At 42.5% G+C, this 20,725-nt stretch overlaps 1 protein-coding gene across 2 annotated transcripts in view; it reads left to right on the forward strand.

The window, feature by feature from the left end:
* Nucleotides 1-20,725, forward strand: part of MTHFD1L (methylenetetrahydrofolate dehydrogenase (NADP+ dependent) 1 like) — a 181,879-nt gene that overhangs the window by 114,495 nt on the left and 46,659 nt on the right. For both annotated transcript variants that reach the window (NM_001076018.2, XM_024996727.2), the window contains 2 exon segments: nt 12,282-12,389; nt 14,512-14,664. In NM_001076018.2, coding sequence (NP_001069486.1) covers nt 12,282-12,389; nt 14,512-14,664 — 261 coding nt within the window.

A 20,725-nucleotide genomic window follows, 5' to 3' on the forward strand; every position in this document is an offset into this window, starting at 1 on the left:
GTTCACCCAGACTCATGTCCATCGAGTCAGTGATGCCATCCAGCCATCTCATCCTGTGTCGTCCCCTTCTCCTGCCCCCAATCCCTCCCAGCATCAGAGTCTTTTCCAATGAGTCAACTCTTCACATGAGGTGGCCAAAGTACTGGAGTTTCAGCTTTAGCATCACTCCTTCCAAAGAAATCCCAGGGCTGATCTCCTTCAGAATGGACTGGTTGGATCTCCTTGCAGTCCAAAGGACTCTCAAGAGTCTTCTCCAACACCACAGTTCAAAAGCATCAATTCTTTGGCGCTCAGCCTTCTTCACAGTCCAACTCTCACATCCATACATGACCACAGGAAAAACCATAGCCTTGACTAGATGGACCTTTGTCAGCAAAGTAATGTCTCTGCTTTTGAATATGCTATCTAGGTTGGTCATAACTTTCCTTCCAAGGAGTAAGCGTCTTTTAATTTCATGGCTGCAGTCACCATCTGCAGTGATTTTGGAGCCCAGAAAAATAAAGTCTGACACTGTTTCCACTGTTTCCCCATCTATTTCCCATGAAGTGATGGGACCAGATGCCATGATCTTCGTTTTCTGAATGTTGAGCTTTAAGCCAACTTTTTCACTCTCCACTTTCACTTTCATCAAGAGGCTTTTGAATTCCTCTTCACTTTCTGCCATAAGGGTGGTGTCATCTGCATATCTGAGGTGACTGGTATTTCTCCCGGCAATCTTGATTCCAGCTTGTGTTTCTTCCAGTCCAGCGTTTCTCATGATGTACTCTGCAAAAAAGTTAAATAAGCAGGGTGACAATATACAGCGTTGACGTACTCCTTTTCCTATTTGGAACCAGTCTTTTGTTCCATGTCCAGTGCTAACTGTTGCTTCCTGACCTGCATACAGATTTCTCAAGAGGCAGGTCAGGTGGTCTGGTATTCCCATCTCTTTCAGAATTTTCCACAGTTTATTGTGATCCACACAGTCAAAGGCTTTGGCATAGTCAACAAAGCAGAAATAGATGTTTTTCTGGAACTCTCTTGCTTTTTCCATGATCCAGCAGATGTTGGCAATTTGATCTCTGGTTCCTCTGTCTTTTCTAAAACCAGCTTGAACATCAGGAAGTTCATGGTTCACATATTTCTGAAGCCTGGCTTGGAGAATTTTGAGCATTACTTTACTAGTGTGTGAGATGAGTGCAATTGTGCGGCAGTTTGAGCATTCTTTGGCATTGCCTTTCTTTGGGATTGGAATGAAAATTGACTTTTTCAAGTCCTGATCACAGTATCCTGTCCTTTTAAGAAGCTATTAGAAATACCCACCAAAACCCATCTTCTCTTGGACTTTTTCTTTTCTATTATTGCTTTTGACAGTTTATCTTTACACTTTACAGTATAATGTCTCTATATCTGTAAGCACCCAGGGAAATGCTATAGCAGATGAAAAAAGGAATCTGTATTTAACACTTTATAAGCTAACAAATTTCTCTGCCATGCATTATTTCAAGTATATCTAATCTATTTCTGTGGGATGTGTGAGCTCAATTCTGCTTTTTAAATGGGCAAACGAGATCTTAGAGAAGGTGAGGGACTTGCCCCATGACGAAATGGACACTTGATGAAAGCCGTAACATTATAGTTAAAGGGGTAAGACTTTGAGTACATTAGAACTGAGTTTAAATCTGGGCAGTGCCTTACCGTGGATGTAAACGTGGGCAGTTCTTCAAGTCTCAGCTTCCTTATCTATAAAATAGTGTCTGATATTGACATCAACTTCACCCAGTTGCTGTGAGAACAAAATGAAATGTCCCAGAGTAAAGAGCTGGGACATGGGAGGCTGGGGATCTAAGTTAGCTCTAACTTCTGTCTGTTTCACTTCAGAGGGCATTTCCTGAATTGACTTTCAGGAATCATTTTGTAACTCAGGTAACTTTGTCAAACTCCAGGGATGGTGTCCTTTCCAAGTGGTTTAAACCCAGCAGTTAGAAGCTCCCAGGGCACCGGAAAAAAAGGCCTCCCCTAATTAAAGCCAGACATTTAGCCATCTTTCTCTATTAGAATTGGGAGCTGTTAGTGATTTATTAAAATCTCAGTCACTTTTGTAAAGGATGCATGGCACCGAAAGTCTGTCTGAATATTGTTTGTTACATCAGGAGTGAGGGTTGAAAACTGTCTCCCCATCCCTTCGCATCCTTCCTCTAACCTCACAGACACCGTGAGGTGCAGCCTTGACACCAAGAGAGGATGGTGTTTGTTTTTGTTTAAAGGTCTTTCCTGTTTCTTGTGTGAAGCCATGCTCTTGATCACAGCGGGGCTGGAATCAGGGGAGATCAAAACAGCCCAGGAAGACTGTCTAGGGCCATGCCAGCACCAAGGATTTCCGCCCTGTTGCACTCGCACTGCCTGTGTGTTTATGAGTGTTTTCTCCCCTGCTGGCATGCATTTGGGGGGTAGAGGAATTGGTTGGTTATTGAGGAATTATGTATTTTCTATTTCTTAAGGATTCAGATCAGTTTGGGGGTGGGTAATTGACAGATATCCTTTTAGTTGGACACTGGGCATTTGCAGCCAGAACCTCAAATTTTAAGGAAATGAATAAAAATACATGTGTATAAGTACTTGTATATATGTGTATAGAATGTATGTGTGTATGTAGTGGTGGTTTTTTTAATATTCCTAATGTGAAATTCCCTGTTTTTATCATTTTTAAATGTACCGTTCTGTGTATTTAGAAAATATAGAAATGTATACATTCATACTATATAGAGAGAGTTTAATTCATAAAATTTTAAAATTCAGAATGATCGTTATGTACATCCTCTGTGCCTTTTATATTTCACAGTAACTGCTGAACAAGCTTTAGGGAGAAGGGACGACCTTTCTTTTTACACCCTTGATTGTCCCTGTACTCTTATCTCCTTGTCAAGGCCTTGGCCTCCCTTGGCTCTCTCCTCCCTGTCCTCAGACCTGCCCTTGGTCTGCCTCTTTCCACCAGACCTTTTTTCAGCTCTCTCCTTTATATCCCTTGTGTGCAACTGAATATTTGGCACAGTTTATAGGAAGCTGCCCCTTGTATTTCCAGTCCCGTGAGTATCTCATGCAGAGTCCGTATCCCTCCCTGTGCTCTCGTGTTCTGCTTTCTTATTTATGTGAAGCTCTGGGTCTCCAGCCTGAACTGCTTCTAGCCCCTCCCTCGTTAGCCCTTCTCCCCTTACCTCTTCTTCATGATTCAGCTCCAAGTTCCCACACCGCCTCCATGCCACACCCTTTTGCAGACACACCTCAGATCGCTATCAGAGCTAGATTCTTCTCCAGCACTGGCCTCTAGGTTCCCTGTCCAGTGTCCTTTGGTCTCACTCACCTCCTTGGCCTACCGGCTGCCACACCCATCTTTGTTTGACATGTGTCTTCAGATCTGAATCTGTTGTTGGAACAGGCCAGCTTTCTCGATGGGCTTTGTGATTCTGGTAGACATCTGCCAGCTTAATCCCCTTGAGGCTAGAAATAGCACCTGATAAGAAAGAGTGGTCTGTACCCGTTTCACTTGTGCATGTCACAAGGATTCCTATAATTTCACCTAAGTGCTTTCTTGTAACTCGAAAAATGGAATGTCAATGTGGTGGAAGCTTCTAGAATTGCATTATATCATCCAGAACTATGGGCCAAGCAAGAAAGACAAGGGTGTAAAATGAATCATCAGTGTCGCACCTCCAGTTAGCCAGTCATTTTCTGCCTCATTCCATCCATCCCCTGAATTTTCTGACTTAAATTCAGATGACCTGAGACCACTCAACAGAGGTGCGTGATCAGTCACTGAGTTATGTCCAACTCTGTGGCCCCATGGGCTATAGCCACTGTGCTCCTCTGTCTATGGGATTTCCCAGGCAAGAATACTGAAGTGGGTTGCCATTTCCTACTCCAAGGGATCTTCCCAACGCAGGTAGTGAACCCACATCTCTTGTGTCTCCTACATTGGCAAGCACTTCTTTACTGCTGCGCCACCTGGGAAGCCCAGTAGGTACAGAATCCGTTTTCTCAGCCTGAAAAGCTGGCAACATTATTTAAATGTTATCACAACTGTATTAAAGACTACTTCAGGATTTGGGGAGGAAATCACTCAAAACAGCACAGGCTTCCAATCCCCTAGAATCTGAGAGGTTAGCGATTTGTTTTAGCCACCATTTTATTTCAGAAAATGATTTCTTTTTCTTTTCATGAAAGTAGTTTCCTCCCCCCCTTGAGTGAAACTTTTAATCTTAGACTAGAAGATTTTTCTTTGGCATCACAGCTCCAGTAGATAAATTAGGGAAATATGATTCCATCCCATGAAAATAGAGCCTGAGCTTCACCTCATGTCCATTTGTATGAGTCTCTCAACACACTGAGGTTTGTGAGTAACTTTGTGCAAGGAGGAACATCAAGTGTGTCATAAAAATACATGAACATCGTTAGGCCAAGCAAGTGCTCAGGCCACTACCAGCCCTTCCGCCTCCTGTGGGTGAGATCGTTAAATTCATATGTTCCTCTGTTTTCCTTTGGTGTCACTGTTATGTTCTACTTAAGACTATACAAGCCCAGGAGACTACTCAATAACCTAGACGGAATGGATATGTGTATATGTATAACTGAATCACTTCGCTGTCCACCTCAAATAAGCATATGAGCCTTCCCAGATGGTGCTAGTGGTGCATTACCTGGAGGTTCTGTGCCATGCAGGCGATGTGGGTTCAATCCCTGGATTGGGAAGATCCCCTGGAGAAGGGAATGGCAACCCACTCAAGTATTCTTGCCAGGAGAATCCCATGGACGAGGGAGCTTGGTGGGCTATGGTCCATGGAGTCACAGAGCTGGACATTAAAAATTAAAAAGCAAAACAAAACCAAAATATTGAAATAAGCACTTTATTTTTAAATTTTTTAATTGTTCAAATGAAAGTAAATTAAGGACTAATAAAAGAGATCCATAGTGAGGAAAAATCCTCAACTAGTAGTAAAAATATAAAATTTTCCACTAGATGAAACAAAATTCAAATCAGTATTCAGTTAGCATATTTTAAAACAAGGCACTATATTACTATCACTTGAGTTTGCGCTGTTAGACACTATGTTGACTCCTTTGCATATTTAGTTTCATGAAATATCATCCTCAAGATGTCCATCTACAGTAAATCAGACAGTCAGAATTCCTGTGACCTGAAATAAATCAAAACTGAAGGCAATACCATGATGTGAAATTAGATATGAAATAAATAGTGCCACCACAAAAAAAAAAAAAAAATTAAATTAAATTAAACATAAAAAAAAAAATAACAGGAAAAAGAAAGAGAAAGAAGGAAAAGAAGAAAGAAAATTACTTCAGTTGTTAAAAAGGAAGAATTAAAGAAATTATAGTGCACCTGCATAATTTGGAAATTATATTGTAGAATTCCATAAATATGCATATGAAAAAGACTCAAAGAGCATATATGAAGAGGTTAGCAGACATTACAGAGTTGTAGTATGAAAAGTGCTTTATTTTCTTTGCTGCTTCTTTTCTTTTCCAGATTTTCTGCGTTAATCTTGTATTACTTTTGTACTAGGGGAAAAGAAGAATATTATAATAAATAAAAATATTTTAGTGTGAAAAAAAAAATAAAATAAAGAGCATCCTTCGACTGCCAAAAAAAAAAAAAACTGAAGGCAAAACAGACTAACAAGAAAGAGTATACAAAGTCACTCTTGTGCTGTGAATGTGAATTCCTTATCATCATCATTTCACATGGACAAATATGGGCTTTCTGGCGATGAGCCTCTCTTCATTCTCAGACCTCAGCTCTCTCTACCTTGCATCCTGGTTTTCTTAGGAGAGCGAGTTTCCTCTGGGATTCTTCTGGACTGACCTGTTGCTTATGACCAACACGCCGGCGAGGCTAGCCACTTGGGGAGCTGGCTCATGGCAGTCGGCACGTACACCTTGGGTAGCTCAGATGTGCTGGTTTCCAGCCAAGGACATGCTTTGTGTTAAAGATAAAAAGCTCTGTTGTTCTCAGTCACAACGCAGAGCTGCTCCCATGACACTAGGGGGAGTGTTGTAATGAAGCTCCTGGTGTAAGGTGGGTTCATGTTATTTACTTTTATTGAAGTACAGGAAAGGCCATGTAACAAACTACATTTTATTTTCTCCAAGTCTAGCAGATTCATGCTTTTTTTTTTAAATTGAAGTATAGTCGATTTACAATGTTAGGTTAGTTTCTGGTATACGGTGGAGTGATTGAAATATATACACAGGTATATATATATATATATATATACACATACGTATATATATATATGTGTGTATATATATATATGTGTGTATATATATATTCTTTTCAGAATTTTTCCTATTATAGGTTATTATACGATGCTGAGGGTTTCCAAGGTGGTACAATGGTAAAGAGTCCTCCTGCCAATGCAGAAGATGCAAGTTCAATCCCTGGGTCGGGAAGGTCCCCTGGAGAAGGGAATGGCAACCCACTCCAGTATTCTTGCCTGGGAAATCCCATGGACAGAGGAGCCTGGCAGGTTACAGTCCACAGGGTTGTCAAGAGTCTGAGGAACGACTGAGCAACTTAGCATGATTAACTACATGCATGTGAAAGAACTATCTGAAACCAGAGGAAGGATTACCTGAGAGGATTAGAGAAAACAATACTAATGAGGATTGAGAATCATTTCTCTGGGGTCACAAAGAGTCAGGTACAACTGAGCAACTGAATACACACACACTTATGATGTTGAATATTGTTCCTTATGCTATACAGTAGAACCTTGTTATTTATCCATTTTATAAATAGTTGTGTGTGTGTGTTTATCCCAAACTCTTAATTTATTCCCTCCCTCCTTCCCTTCTCATAGCTGTAAATTTGTCTTCTTTGTCTATGCCTCTTTCTGTTTTGTAAATGAGTTCATTTGCATCAGTTTTTTAGATTGCACATCTGTGATGTATGATTTTTGTCTTTCTGTCTGAATTACTGTACTTAGTACAATAGTCTCTCTGTTCAGTTCAGTTCAGTCACTCAGTCGTGTCCAACTCTTCGCGACCCCATGAATCTCAGCACGCCAGGCCTCCCTGTCCATCACCAACTCCCAGAGTTCACTCAGACGCACGTCCATCGAATCGGTGATGCCATCCAGCCATCTCATCCTCTGTTGTCCCCTTCTCCTCCTGCCCCCAATCCCTCCCAGCATCAGAGTCTTTTCCGATTAGTCAACTCTTCACATGAGGTGGCCAAAGTACTGGAGTTTCAGCTTTAGCATCATTCCTTCCAAAGAAATCCCAGGGCTGATCTCCTTCAGAATGGACTGGTTGGATCTCCTTGCAGTCCAAGGGACTCTCAGGACTCTTCAGGAATCAAGGTAGTGATTCCAGAGGTCTTTTCAAGAAAGATCATGTCATCTATCTTTGAGTAGCTCAGCTTCTTTAAGCCTGAATCACCCCATCAACACTATGAATGTGGTGAAGGGTGAAGCCTCCAGCCTTCCTTCCTGGTGTCACTCAGCCAGGGTTCCAGGTGGGCAGACTCTAAATGAGAAACTGTAGACAACATGACCCTAGTTAGGGTTTCTTTCTAGAGCTGTGCTGCCCAAGCCATAGCCACTGGTGACAGGAAGCTATTGAAGTTTGAATTAACTGAAATTAAGAGCTCATTTCCTCATTTCAGCTACTTAATAGTTACATGAGGCAGGTGGCTTCCGGCCTGGAAAGCGTGGTTGTAGACCGTTGCCATCCTTATAGAAATTTCCATCAGAATACTCTGTTCTAGAGTATTTCAGCGATTTTTATACATTTTAGAGGTTTGGGAGGAAATTAATGTAGAATATGTTCAGAGTTATATTCTTGGTGAAGATAGAGATTTAACATAGTCTTAGTTTCAAAATGATCCAAGATTGTGGTATAGACGCCAGACTTTGTGAAGTAGCTTATGAGTGTATTGAGAAATTGTGCATAATAGAACAGTCACTCTTTCCAGAAGAAGCCTTGTGTTTGCCACCATTCCCACCTTGAGGTCTGCCTTCCAGCTTGTGTGAAATTATCTGTCCTTTTATTGCTTATTAAAATCTTTCACATCCTTTAAGCACCACTCAAGTTCCTGCCAGCCTCATACTGATCTCCATGCCTTCCCCTGAAGTCTATGATCTTCTGACTTTCCTAGTAACATATATGCAGAGCCTTTATCACTCACTCCAATCTGTCATATTTTACTGTGTCATCATCCCCACCCCAACAGGCATTCTCTGTACACAAAACCCCTGAAGTTCTTTATACACCATAATATCTTGAAAGTACTTGGCATAGCTGGCTGCTCATTTGGCAGATGTTTGTGGAGTGGCTGCTGGTTGCAGATCACTATTCTAGACATCAGGGATATGAAGAGGGAAGAGGTGATGAACAGATAAATTTGTAGGTATTTAGGGAGTTGGAGGAATGCCAGGGATGATGAACACATATCCATGTATTATTTATTTTACCATTTTATTTATTTTATAAAAGCTATCACTGAAAACAGAGCAGTACAAGTGAATATCAAGTTCAGATCAAAATCATTGGACTGAACTTGACTTTCTTTTATCTTTAAAGATTACACTCCCCTACCCCCCAAGTCAAGCAGAGAAACAGCAGGAAGTTCCTTGCCTGCTGAAACAACATAAATAGATCATATCCAATGGAGCTGCCTTATTGGTGCAGTTTTTAGTTTGTTAAATGCAAAAGTTGTGTTAACAGAGACACAGGTTTCATCTCTGGGTTGGGAAGATCCCCTGGAGGAGGAAATGGCAACCCGCTCCAGTATTCTTGCCTGGAGAATGGACATAGGAGCCTGGCAGGCTACAGTCCATAGCGTCACAAAGAGTGAGACATGACTGAGATACTAAACACACACACACACATAATCTTTTATAACCGTTGCACCACCTGGAATCCTTGCTTCATCAACAGGAAGTTCAGAAAATATGTATTCATTTATTCAACTGTGTATTGAGACCCTACCCCAGGGGCTCAATCCCACCTGTAGGGGAACAGGAGGTGGTCCTTGACCTCAAAGAGTTTATAGGCTATTTTCAATTCTTCAGCTAATAAATGTGAAATCTTTTAAAAATTACCCTCGAGTTTTCTCTAACCCAGTCTCAACTTGACACTCTTGTGGTCATTCTTTTGCAACAAGCCTAGAGCCATCCCAGGCTTACCCTGAGCTCAGACCGAGGAAGGCAGCTCTGGTTACTATAGCTTTCCCATTTCCTTTAATCATTTCCATCCTTTCCCTACCTTCTGCCTTCCTGGAAAATAATTATCATTTCTTTCTAGATTTGTCCCATCTAGAGGTAAATATTTCTTTTCTCATTTCTCTTATGACACGGTTAACAAAAGGCCCTTTGCCATCCAGTAGAGTGGGTGAGCTTGATCCTGGCACTGTTACCATTTGAGGGCCATCGGAGTGCCCCAAGAGAGTGTGGACGTTGCTGGTGGCTATTTGCTGCCAGGCCCTGCTGAATCTCTGGTCCTGTATGACACCCAGGTCAGAGTGTTCCACAGCCATCAGATGGCAAAGAAGAGAGCACCCACGTGTGCTTGAGGAAGGTCAGTGTATGTTTCCTGGAGATGTTGGTCTTCGAGGTAGATCTTAGAGTGAGCCTCAGGGAATTTTAGCAGAAGGTTAGAGTTACTAGGAAGGTTAGACTTACTGTAGAGGGTATATTAAGAGTGAAGAGGCCAGTAATGAAGCTTTCGTGGTAGATGAGACCATTAACATCCCAACCAAGAAATCTGTAAGGATCATCTTCCCCATAGCCTCCCCTACACTTGATAGTCACAGACTTTCGGTTTCATTCATCTCATGGGTATGAATTGGTTTTTCATCATTTTAATTTGCTTTTCCTTGAATACTAATGAGATTGGGGATTTTTCATATTGTTATTGGTTACTCTGTCAACCAATATTACATATGTCTGTCTTTTCCTGAATTTGTGGAAGTTTTATGCATTCTAGTAACCAGTCTTTTAAGTATTTGCATGTATCTCCCCCTACACTGTTCTTTATGCTTTGTTCTTATTCCCGATGTCTTTTTTAATACAAGAAATTTAAAATTTTGATGTCAAATCTATAAGTCATTTACTTTAAGATATATTCTGTTGTTACCTTGTTGAAGAAATCCTTCCCTCCTTTAGGATCATAAAGTTCCCCAATTTTTTCCCTTAGTGTATAAAGTTTTAATTTAGAAGGCTTTGCCTTTGTTCCATATTGGACTTACCTGGGGGCCTGGTGAGAGGTAGGAATTTCGTTGTATTTCTCTCCAGCCAGACGTCAGCTGCAGGGTCAGCCTTTGCCCTGTTTTGTTCCGTGTCTGCTGTATGCTGTCCCACACCTGCTGAGGTGTCCTCCTGTGTTCTTCCTTATCTCAGCTTGATTAACCTTCTTGTCCTGTGCCAATACCACGTGGAATCCATTAGCATCGTTTTGTAGTGTGATTGATACCTGGTATGGCAGGTCCCGTACCTTCGTTCTTTTGGTTTTATTTATTTATGAAGTTATCTTACCTATTTATGCCATTACTCTTCATTAGCAATTTTAAAATTGATTGGCCAAGTAACGCAAGTGCTTTTGGGATTTTTAATGGAATTGGATTGAACTAATAGATTGTTTGAGAGACCCGACCTCTATTCAGTGTTGCATCTCCTCATCCATGAAGGAAGTTTCTCTCCTTTGATTCAGATCCTCTTTTATGTCCTTCAGTGAAAGATCATAATGACTTGCACCTTAATTTCTTTATTCATAGAAACATTCAATATTTCAGCTCCAGACCACAGAGCACCTCTACAGTAATAAAAACTGTGGTAATGAAAAGCACATTTTAAAGCAGTTTGGGATTCTGTCCTACTGAGAAAGTAGAACAAGCTTTTATTTTCTCCTGTTCGGTAACTCTCCCTCCTGTGCATATCAACAGTGATTCATGCAGATGTACCATTTGCCACTGTACAGCAAGGTCCTGGAGGTGGCCCACAAGAGTCTTCTTCCCCTTGGCTGGTGTGCATTCAGTCAGCACTTGGCCCAGCAGCACTTTACCAAACAGTAATCCACCAACTACATTCATTATGCCTATGTATTTCCTACCCGCAGTAAAATTAGGAGCAGTTTTGTCAGATGCTTTGCTTGAATTAAGAATCACTTCATCTATGGAACATTCCTTTCCTAATTAATCATCCTTGTTTCTTTTTTAAAAAGCTTTTTAAAATCTGTTTTTGGCCGTGCTGGGTCTTCATTGCTGCACAGACTTGTCTCTAGTTGCAGCGCGTGGGCTTCTCATTGCCGGGCCTTCTCTCGTGTAGCACAGGCTCTAGGACACATGGGCTCGGTGGTTGCGGCTCGCGGGATCTCAAGCACAGGCTCAGTAGTTGTGCTGCACAGGCTTAGCTGCTCCGAGGCGTGTGGAATCTTCTCAGCCAGGAGTTGAACTTGTGTCTCCTGCACTGGCACGCAGATTCTTTACCACTGAGCGCCCGGGGAAGCCCTCTTGTTTCTTAAGAACACTTTTAGTATTTTACCAGCAATCTATATCCAACATTATGGAAAATCTTTCCGTTTCCTCCCCACACACTTATTTGCCCGTACCTAGTCTTCTCGGATGTCCCCCCTTCTCCTGATGTCTCATCATTGCTAAAGTGACGCTAGGGTCAACCTCTAGTTTTCCAATAAAATGTTGAATCACTCCAGCATTTATATTAAAATCTCAACCCGTTCTTACTCATAAAAAACATATTTATTCCTTAGTATTATTACATTTAACTACCATATAACCCAAGTGGAGACCTACTTAAACATCAGCACTGTTTAGTCAGGAGACTTTCATTCTGACATAAAAACCATCAAAAAACATAGTAATGGTACATTTTTTATAAAGATGTAATGGATAAAAGTGATTTAAGTAGATAAGTAGCCTCTGGAGTGGCTTAACCCACTCCAATGTTCTTGCCTGGAGAATCCCAGGGACAGGGGAGCTGGTGGGCTGCCTTCTATGGGGTCGTGCAGAGTCGGACACGACTGAAGCGGCTTAGCAGCAGCAACAGCAGCAGGACTGGCTTAACACCTAATGCTTGTTATTTGTGAGTTAATCTCTGATTTCAGTACATTAAGGGTGAAAGAAGAGAAAGAGGTTGCTTCAAATACTGGAGTTGATGAGAAGGGAATCTGGTAGTGAATTTTAAGCAATTACAGAAAATCTCACTAGGCTTTCTATTAATTTTTTAACCAGATGAAACTTAACATTTTTGTTGTCATTTGTGTTTGTCCAGCTTCCAATTGTGGAAAAGATAAGAACCATTGCCCAGTCTGTCTATGGAGCCAAAGATATTGAACTCTCTCCAGAAGCACAATCCAAAATAGATCGTTACACGGAACAGGTAAAAGTTGTACTCTTAGGGAAAAAATCCAGCTTAAGCTTTTGTAATTATTCACCCTGAATTGAGAGCTGGCATATGTTCCGCCAGCTGAATTTGGCTTAATCTACTGTGTGGTCTACAAAAATTAAGTTAATATCCTTGGATAGGATATTGACTGTAGTTATGTTGAGAGGATATACCCTCTGACATACACATCATTGACTTTTGTGGTTATAAATGTGTCTAATACAGGTTGTATCCACGTTTATCTGTGGTGTGTGATCTTTAGGCCCTGCTTATCAGCCAGAAACACTAAAAGTGTTCTTGGGTGTGCAGCTGTGGAGTCAGAGTTAAATGATCTGTAGTGCTTCCTCTTACTGTCTTAAAAATGTTAGCACAGTGCCAGGTTAGTCAAATAAGACTGCCGTGCGTAAAGATGGGGTGCTTGGTGTCCTTTTTTGTATAAGTGCTTCCTTGGCTTGGTGCTGAGCTTGTCCACCATGGGTGAAGACTCCCTTCCCTTCTGCTGTGCAGGTGACCAAGATGCAGCAGCGTGAGTCTAGCCCCATAATGGTCATGTCAGATAGGCTCCGCAGAGTGTGTTCATCCACCCTGACCAAAGGGGCCCCGTGCCTCAAACGTCCCCTCCTGTTTACTATGATCAATAGAACTCAGAGCTCTTCAAGAGTTTGCTGGCAAAAGAGTTTCATGAGGAGTATCATTGATATATTTTTTCATCTCCCCAGCTCTTAAATTCTATTTTTAATGCATATTTAATATTTTGTCCTGTGCTACCAACTCTCACCAGAGTATTCTCCCAGATTTGATAAGATAGTCAACAATTCATTTCTTCTTAGAATTTTCCAAGGGCTTAGAATGCTCTTGACTTGTATTAAAAAAAAAAGAAAAAGGATTCCTAAAATTTGCCATACACACTGACATTGTTCTGCAGTGAAATTTTGACTCATGTGCAATGAAATGAGTAAAATAAGGTCATTGTCATGAGGATTTTTTTTCCCCCATGAGTTTTTAATAATGCTATTTAAGGACTATTGTTAATTCCAATATTAGATCCTTCCTGACTTTTTTCTGAGGCTTAAAAATTTACAAAGAAATAGGGTGATAGTACATAGCATGCTGGGTTTTTTAAAAATATATTCTTAACTGGTAAACTTTTAAATTGGCAAACCCTTATCAGTTCACAAAAATTGTTTCAATGTTTGATTGATCTCTGAAACCCCAAATTCTGGGCACTGTTTCTGCAGAGCAATCTTGATTAACCCCAGCAGATTTCTGATCAGCATCTATTAAGAGAATAGAGAACAGCCCCACCCCACCCCTCAGTTGATAGTTCAATAAAATTTTCCAAATAGTCCTAGATTGAATCATAAGAAATTCTGTGTGGGTTACCTCTGGAGATTTCATTCCTTTTATCTCTGTCTGTCCACCCAGAGAATGTTCCTTAAAAGTTATGTGTCAAGTGTGTGGTTGCAGTTGATCAGCCAAGTCTCTGAGGAGGCACTGTGTACCCTTAATCGGGACCAGGCTGCAAGGACACTGTACTTTTTGTGAGGCCCCACATGTGACTTCCTGCCCTTTCACCTTTGAAAACTCTGGGTCAGGCATCGCCTTTGGTCCTTAAAAATAAGAGGCTTAAATAGTGACCTCATCTCAGTTCATATAATGTAATCGCAGATCAAATAGCCGTGATTCATAAAGCAACACAAAGGGGCCCTTTGCTTGCTGACAGCCGCCAAGAACGAGTGAACAGTGGGACTAAAAGCCTCATTACGGAGCCTTCTCCAGATTACCTTTCTGAGTCCCGGATATTAATATTCTTGGAAAGTGGTTTCTACAGCTGCTGCTGCCTTGCCAGCAAGGAGCCACCCTCCCTTCAAACACACACGTAGTAGTGTCTTTCTGCAATAAGAATTATCCAGAATAAGTAATAGACAGCCTCAGCCTGCCAGGTGGTGATCAGGTGTAGCTGAGTTGCGCTCCCATCTTCTTGCTCTGAACGAGCAATAACAAGCGCTACTGTGTGTGTGGATCTGAGCCGTGGGGGTTCTGGAGGGGGGTGCAGGTCAAACAAGTACAAAGAACATTTTTGCTCAAGGAACGCTTTTTCTTGCCTTTCTTACAGGGATTTGGAAATTTGCCCATCTGCATGGCGAAGACCCACCTCTCCCTGTCTCACCAACCTGACAAGAAAGGCGTACCCAAGGGTTTCATTCTACCCATTAGTGACGTCCGGGCCAGCATAGGCGCCGGATTCATTTACCCATTGGTTGGAACGGTGAGTGTGTAACGTCCTCCCAGAACCTTCCCCAGTCTGTGTTGTTAGGACTCCTAAAATCCTTAGGCTCTGCGAACGCCTTGCAGACCAGATATTGGAAAGTAATTAATAGGATTTGCTATTTTCCTAAGTACTCTCTTCCACAATGGAAGGACGCACCTGCCACTGTGGTTTGGATTTTTATTTTCTTTAGATCATGTGTTCAGGACTCCTTGAGTCATAAAATTGACTCTCCCCTTATAGAACACGGAAGAGAATAACTTGGGAGAATCCAGGCTGCTGTTGAGATGGGGGCGGGGGTGGCTTAGTCCAGGACAGCTGGGTCTTCATGTCGTGCTCAGAATAAAAAGACTTCACTGCAGTGGAATAAATGGAGGCCACCACCGAGTCCAAGAGATAGGACCAGCCCCCACCCCAGAGCTGGGAAATCAGTCTCTCACCCTCCACCTCTTTGTCAGGGCTGCCTTAGAAAATGAGTGAATCACATGAGTTCCCAGTTTTGACCTTATTCTGGGGAGACATTGTTGCCATGGGATGGTTATTGTTATTTCAAAGCTTCTCTTTGGACAGAAGGGAGATAGTGCAGAAGTGAAAGCTTATCAAAGTACTTAAAACCCATGATGATGGCCTTAATACATAAAATGCCTCATTACAGCTACTCAGTGATGTGGTGGGTTCCCTTGGTAACCGTCAGTGACTGAAGTTTGTTTTCTCATCATGGGATACTCTTGGATTAGATTGAGCAGAAAAATTCTTAATTGTCTCTGTTGTCGTCATTGTTGTTGTTACAAGCTGATCCAAGTCCAAGCAGGAAACATAACAATTTTTTAAAATAAGCCAGGTGTCTCTGTTGTTTAAGCAATGGATGGGTAAAAAATGCGTAATGAGGACAGAGTTGCTTGCCTTCATATTTGCATGTTTCATCTGATATTGGGCAACATGTTTTCAATAAGTGTTTCTTGAATTCTTAATGCCTGTGAGGCACAGAGATACTACACGGAGTAAATGTGAGATGCATAGGGTTGAACAGCACAGAGGTGTGGAGAAAGTGTGATGATGATGATGATGTTCAGTCGCACAGTCGTGTCTGACTCTTTGTGACCCCATGGACTGCAGCATGCCAGGCTTCCCTGTCCTTCACTGTCTCCCAGAGTTTGCTCAAACTCATGTCCATTGAGTCCGTCATACATTCCAACCATCTCATCCTCTGCCGCCCCCTTCTCCTGCCTTCAGTCTTTCCCAGCATCAGGGTCTCTTCCAGTGAATCGGCCCTTCACATCTGGTGGCTTAAGTATAGGAGCTTCAGACTTGGTGTTAACATCTTAATGCTCTCTGGACATAGGAGAGACAACAGCTGTTTCTACTGGTTGCAGGCAGGGCCTGTGAGGGAGAAAAAGAGAATCAACCTCCAACAACTGTGGAAACAGTGAATTTTGAGTCAAAGGCACAGAGTTACATGGTAGCCTTCGTGGGTTAATCCAGTATGCCTGGAGTTGGACAGGGGTTGAGAGATTAAGAAATGGGATTAGAGTAGCAAGATCGATTCAAGCTGTTAAGGATCTGAACTGCCATCTGAAAGACCTTGGATTTTATCTCATGCACAATGAGAGCTGCAGTAAGATGGGTTTTGCACCTGGTTTTTATTCTTTTTCTTTCTTTCTTTGTTATATTTATGTATTTATTTATTTGGCTATGCTGCTTGGTTTTCAGGATCTTAGTTCCCCAACCTGGAATTGAACCCTGGGGGCCCTGGCCATGAACGCGCCAGTTCCTAGCCACTGGACTGCCAGGAAATTCCCCTGGTTTTTATTCTTATAATACGGAAAAGGAAAATGTCCGATTTACATTTTAGAAAAATAGCTCTGGTAACAGTGGGAGAGTGTTGAGAGGGAAGAGAAGCAGACCGAGGGAGACATGGGCCGAGTAAAGAGGTGCTCCAGGTTAGCTCAGCAGCCACAGAAGAGGAGCAGTGAATTCCAGACATATTGTGAAGGTGGCCCCCTGCACGTGGGCTTGGGGGTCGGGTCACTTCCAGCCTGACCACGGATGGTGGTGCTGTTGGGTGTGGAAGGAACAGTCAAGAAGTCAGGTTGACAGGGCCAGAAATGCATCTGGCCCGGAGACAGAGAGCTGGAAGGGCTCATAGGATCAATATAGCATGATCTGTGAACCCATTGGAAACACAGACACAACAACCAGGAGAAAGGAACAGGCAGGAAGAAAGCCCTGAGAATTTTACGAATATACATGAGGGTGGATACTGGGGAGAAGCAAAGACCAGCACGAGAGAAATGAGAAGAGGGAGAGGATGGTACTCGAAAAACATCCAAGTTCATGGAGCCGACTGGATAGGAGGAGCCCCCGGGAATCTGGGAAGACCCCGGGGCGCAGGGAGACCAGGGGGTACACAGGAGCTGTTCATGGAGTCTCTCACTGAAGGAGGGGTAACACCAGGACTGGCAGAGGGAGAAGGGGTCAAGGAAAACAGGTTCCCAATGGTATCTTGGAAAAGGCTCAGCTGAAGGTAAAAAGTAATCAGATCCGTGGTCCAGGGGGAGAGAGGAAGAGGGGACAGACTGCAGAAGGACACCAAGGACTTTTTAGTGGGTGATAGAAATATTCTGTACTTCAATTGTGGTTCCACTACACGTGTACATGTGTCAAAACTCATAAAGCGCCATGTTTTTTAAGGGTGAATTTGATTGGGTATAATTTAATCATACTGCGACTTCCCTGGTGGCTCAGACGGTAAAGCGTCTGCCTGCAATGCCGTAGACCTGGGTTCAATCACTGGGTCAGGAAGATCTCCTGGAGAAGGCAGTGGCAACCCACTCCAGTATTCTTGCCTGGAAAATCCCACAGATGGAGGAGCGTGGTAGGCTACAGTCCATGAGGTCTCAAAGAGTCAGACACGACTGAGTGACTTCACTTTCTTTGATCATACTTCACTTAACATAACCACCAGAAGAGCTTGCTTTGCATTCCTTAAAATGGCCTCAGTGATAGCAGCCACTTAGAGTCAGAGATCATCTGAGCTTCAGTCAGTGAAGGCCTTTGCTTAGGAGAAGAGCACCTCTGGATGGTCCAGGCTTAGACCAGGGAGCCGGGGCCATGAGGGTCCCAAAGAGCATGGAACAGTGGGTACCACCAAGGAGAAAATTAGCCAAGTCCATGACCTGTCCTGTCTTCTGCTGCACAGATCTGGGATTCCATAGTAGTTCTGCCAACAGTTTCGTTCATTCATTCAGAAAGTGTGCACATGACTCTGTGGTCCCTGTTATGGGAAGCCCCAAAATAAAGCATTCTTCTCCACCTCAGGCAGCTTCCTGCCCCTAGTAGAGAGACGTGAAATTAACAAAGAAAATGGTTTGTTGTAAAAATTGTGACTCAGAAGATGACACCTTCACTCGTTTCTGAGTATTTAATAGTCATTAAATACGGATCATAATTTTAAATCTTTGGAGTCACTAAGCAAATAGATGCTATGAATCTCTTCGCACCTCAACTCATACCCCCACAACCACAGCCTTGTAAGGTCATTTCTGGAAAGTCAGTTCCATCAGCTTGCGTGGGTGGGTGACCACTAGTCCATCCCTCTGTTCCTCTGCACCTGCTTGATGCTTGACCAGTTAGAAGATGAAGGTGTGACCAGTCCTTGAGAGTGACCTCAGGCTGGCTGGGTTCCCTGAGGAGGTCCCCCTGCCTCCACCCGGGGCAGAGCAGTGAGCATGGGCCCCTGGGGTAAAATCCTCCAAAACAATCATGAGGAGCGAGGAAGGAAGTGGTTCATGAGGAAAGAAGTTCCTGAAGGTCAGGAAGTATCGCATGGAGGCGGTGGCCTGAGGTGTGCTTTCTATGACCGAGCCAGAAGCTGCTGTGTCCAGGGCAAATGCACCGCAGGAGGCCAGGATCGCCTAATAAGGACAGGTATTTACTTTTACTTGACCCAGTCCTGGGCCCTGCCACAGTCTGCAAGAATGCTTCTAATAGTCATCATCCATGTGGGAGACATAGTGTAGTAATTTCCTGCTGAGATGACTGGGGGGGGGAAGGGAGTTGAGGACACTGAGGGGACTGGCTCCTGCAGGTGGGAAAATTCTGGTGTAATTAATCACCCTGACCCATGATCACTCTACACGTGCTTATTTGAGTGCCTTTGAAACAGGCGTCCAACTCTCCTTTCCAGGAAAACCCTCAGTCGGAAAGATCCTCAGTTTTTCTGCATTGTGCATTCGTTCATTCATACTTGTAAATCACATGGAGATGAACATGCTCCAGTCCTCTTCCATGCGTCCTTATGTTGGACACTAGTAAGTAAAATCACACAGGTGCAGAATGCTGTGGGCTTTATAACAAAGAGAAATCCCTTCGGTGTGTCCTTAAGGAAGGCATGTCCCCCTGGCTATCTAGTAGGTCTAAAAGTGGAGAATCCCCACACAAGCACCTCCCTCTCCAAACAATAAGTATCTTCAGTGTTCTGACTCTGGGACATCACAGGGTGAAATGCTAGAGAGTTCAGTTTTTTACCCCCAGATTTAGTTTTCTAAGTATTTACTTTCACTCTTCACCCTTATTTACAAGCCAGAGTTTTCTGCCACTGAATGATTTCATCATATTTTATTTAGTTACTGCTTTAGTTGGAGTTGATCACCAATTAATGATCTCCAGTATGTGTAGCCACTTTATTAGTACATTTCACTTTATAGGAGCACCTAGTAGTTCAAGAGTTCCTCAGCTAAGGTCATCTAAGACTTTTTGCCCCATCCTTGCGTGCTCTGGGTGAGTTTTCCATCTCTCTGTAAGTAAATTTTCCTCCCTGAAATATCTTCATTCCTGCTAAGCTCCATATGTATCCTTGCGTCTCTTTAATGACATTATCCTTATATATTCTTTCCATCATATTTTAAAAATAATTTTATTTATCTGGCTGTGCTGGGTCTTAGTCATGGCATGCAGGAGCTTCTCATTGTGATGTTCAGGCTCTCTAGTTGTGACTCAGTTGCCCCACGGCATGGAGAATCTTAGTTCTCTGACCAGGGATCAACCTCGTGGCCTCTGCATTGGAAGGCAGATTCTTAATCACTGGACCACCAGGAAAGTTCCTCCATCGTATTATGGAAAGCTACAAAAACGTATATATCCTAGACCAACACAGTCACCAGTTAGTACATCTCCTTATAAGAAATAATTTAGCAATACAGATCTTTGGTGTGGAGAGAGAAGAGCATATTTTCCAACACTCTATTGTACAGATTAGCCTCTTATGTTTCCAAAAATTCTTTCAAAGCTTATGGTTTATAGTGTTCAATAAACCTTGGTAGCTCATAAAACTTCTCTAAAACAATCTCATGCACACCCTTCCCACCCCGTCCCCCCAGAGTTTAGTAGGTGGTCTTTGTCTGGTGGTCCCATTGCTTTGATATGGTTTTTAAGTTTTTATAATAATTTTTCAGGGTTGTTTAATCATTTGACATAAATGTCATGGCATAAAAACATTAATATGTAAGCAAAGTTTATGAAATTATATTATTGGGATGTAAATTACATTCCATATAGAAGAGATTAGAAAGACACCAAAATGTCAACATGGGGCTGACATTATGAGCAGCTGCTTTTCTTTACATTTCTGCTTACTTCGGATTACTGCACAAGCATTTGTCACTTTCATAACATGAAAATACAATAAATAGAGAAATGATAAACTGAAAGGATTTGAGAAAATGTTTTGTGAGGGCCAGTTGGTTGCACAGGAGTCAGAATACGTGTATGGCAGGTAGACTTAAGTGGGTAGAGTCATCTTGTCCTTCCTGGCTGCCTCGTAGTGTTTTAACACCTGGACTCTTTGGGACACCAAAGAGAGGCCCAAAGAGCTGGAATGTTCCAAGAAATCCACTCCTGAGTGTTGTCTGTTGACTGATGTTTCCTGGCCCCAAATTCGGCTAAGGAAATGCAAGATCGTTTTGTCCTTTTTGTTTCCTCGCTCCTGCCATGGGTTGGAGAGAGGCTGACCACTTCCTTTCATCTTACGAGGCTTTCTCACACAAGGACGTGTTGTCAGAAC

Source organism: Bos taurus, chromosome 9, assembly GCF_002263795.3.
Source record: "Bos taurus isolate L1 Dominette 01449 registration number 42190680 breed Hereford chromosome 9, ARS-UCD2.0, whole genome shotgun sequence".
NCBI classification, from domain to species: Eukaryota; Metazoa; Chordata; class Mammalia; order Artiodactyla; family Bovidae; genus Bos; species Bos taurus.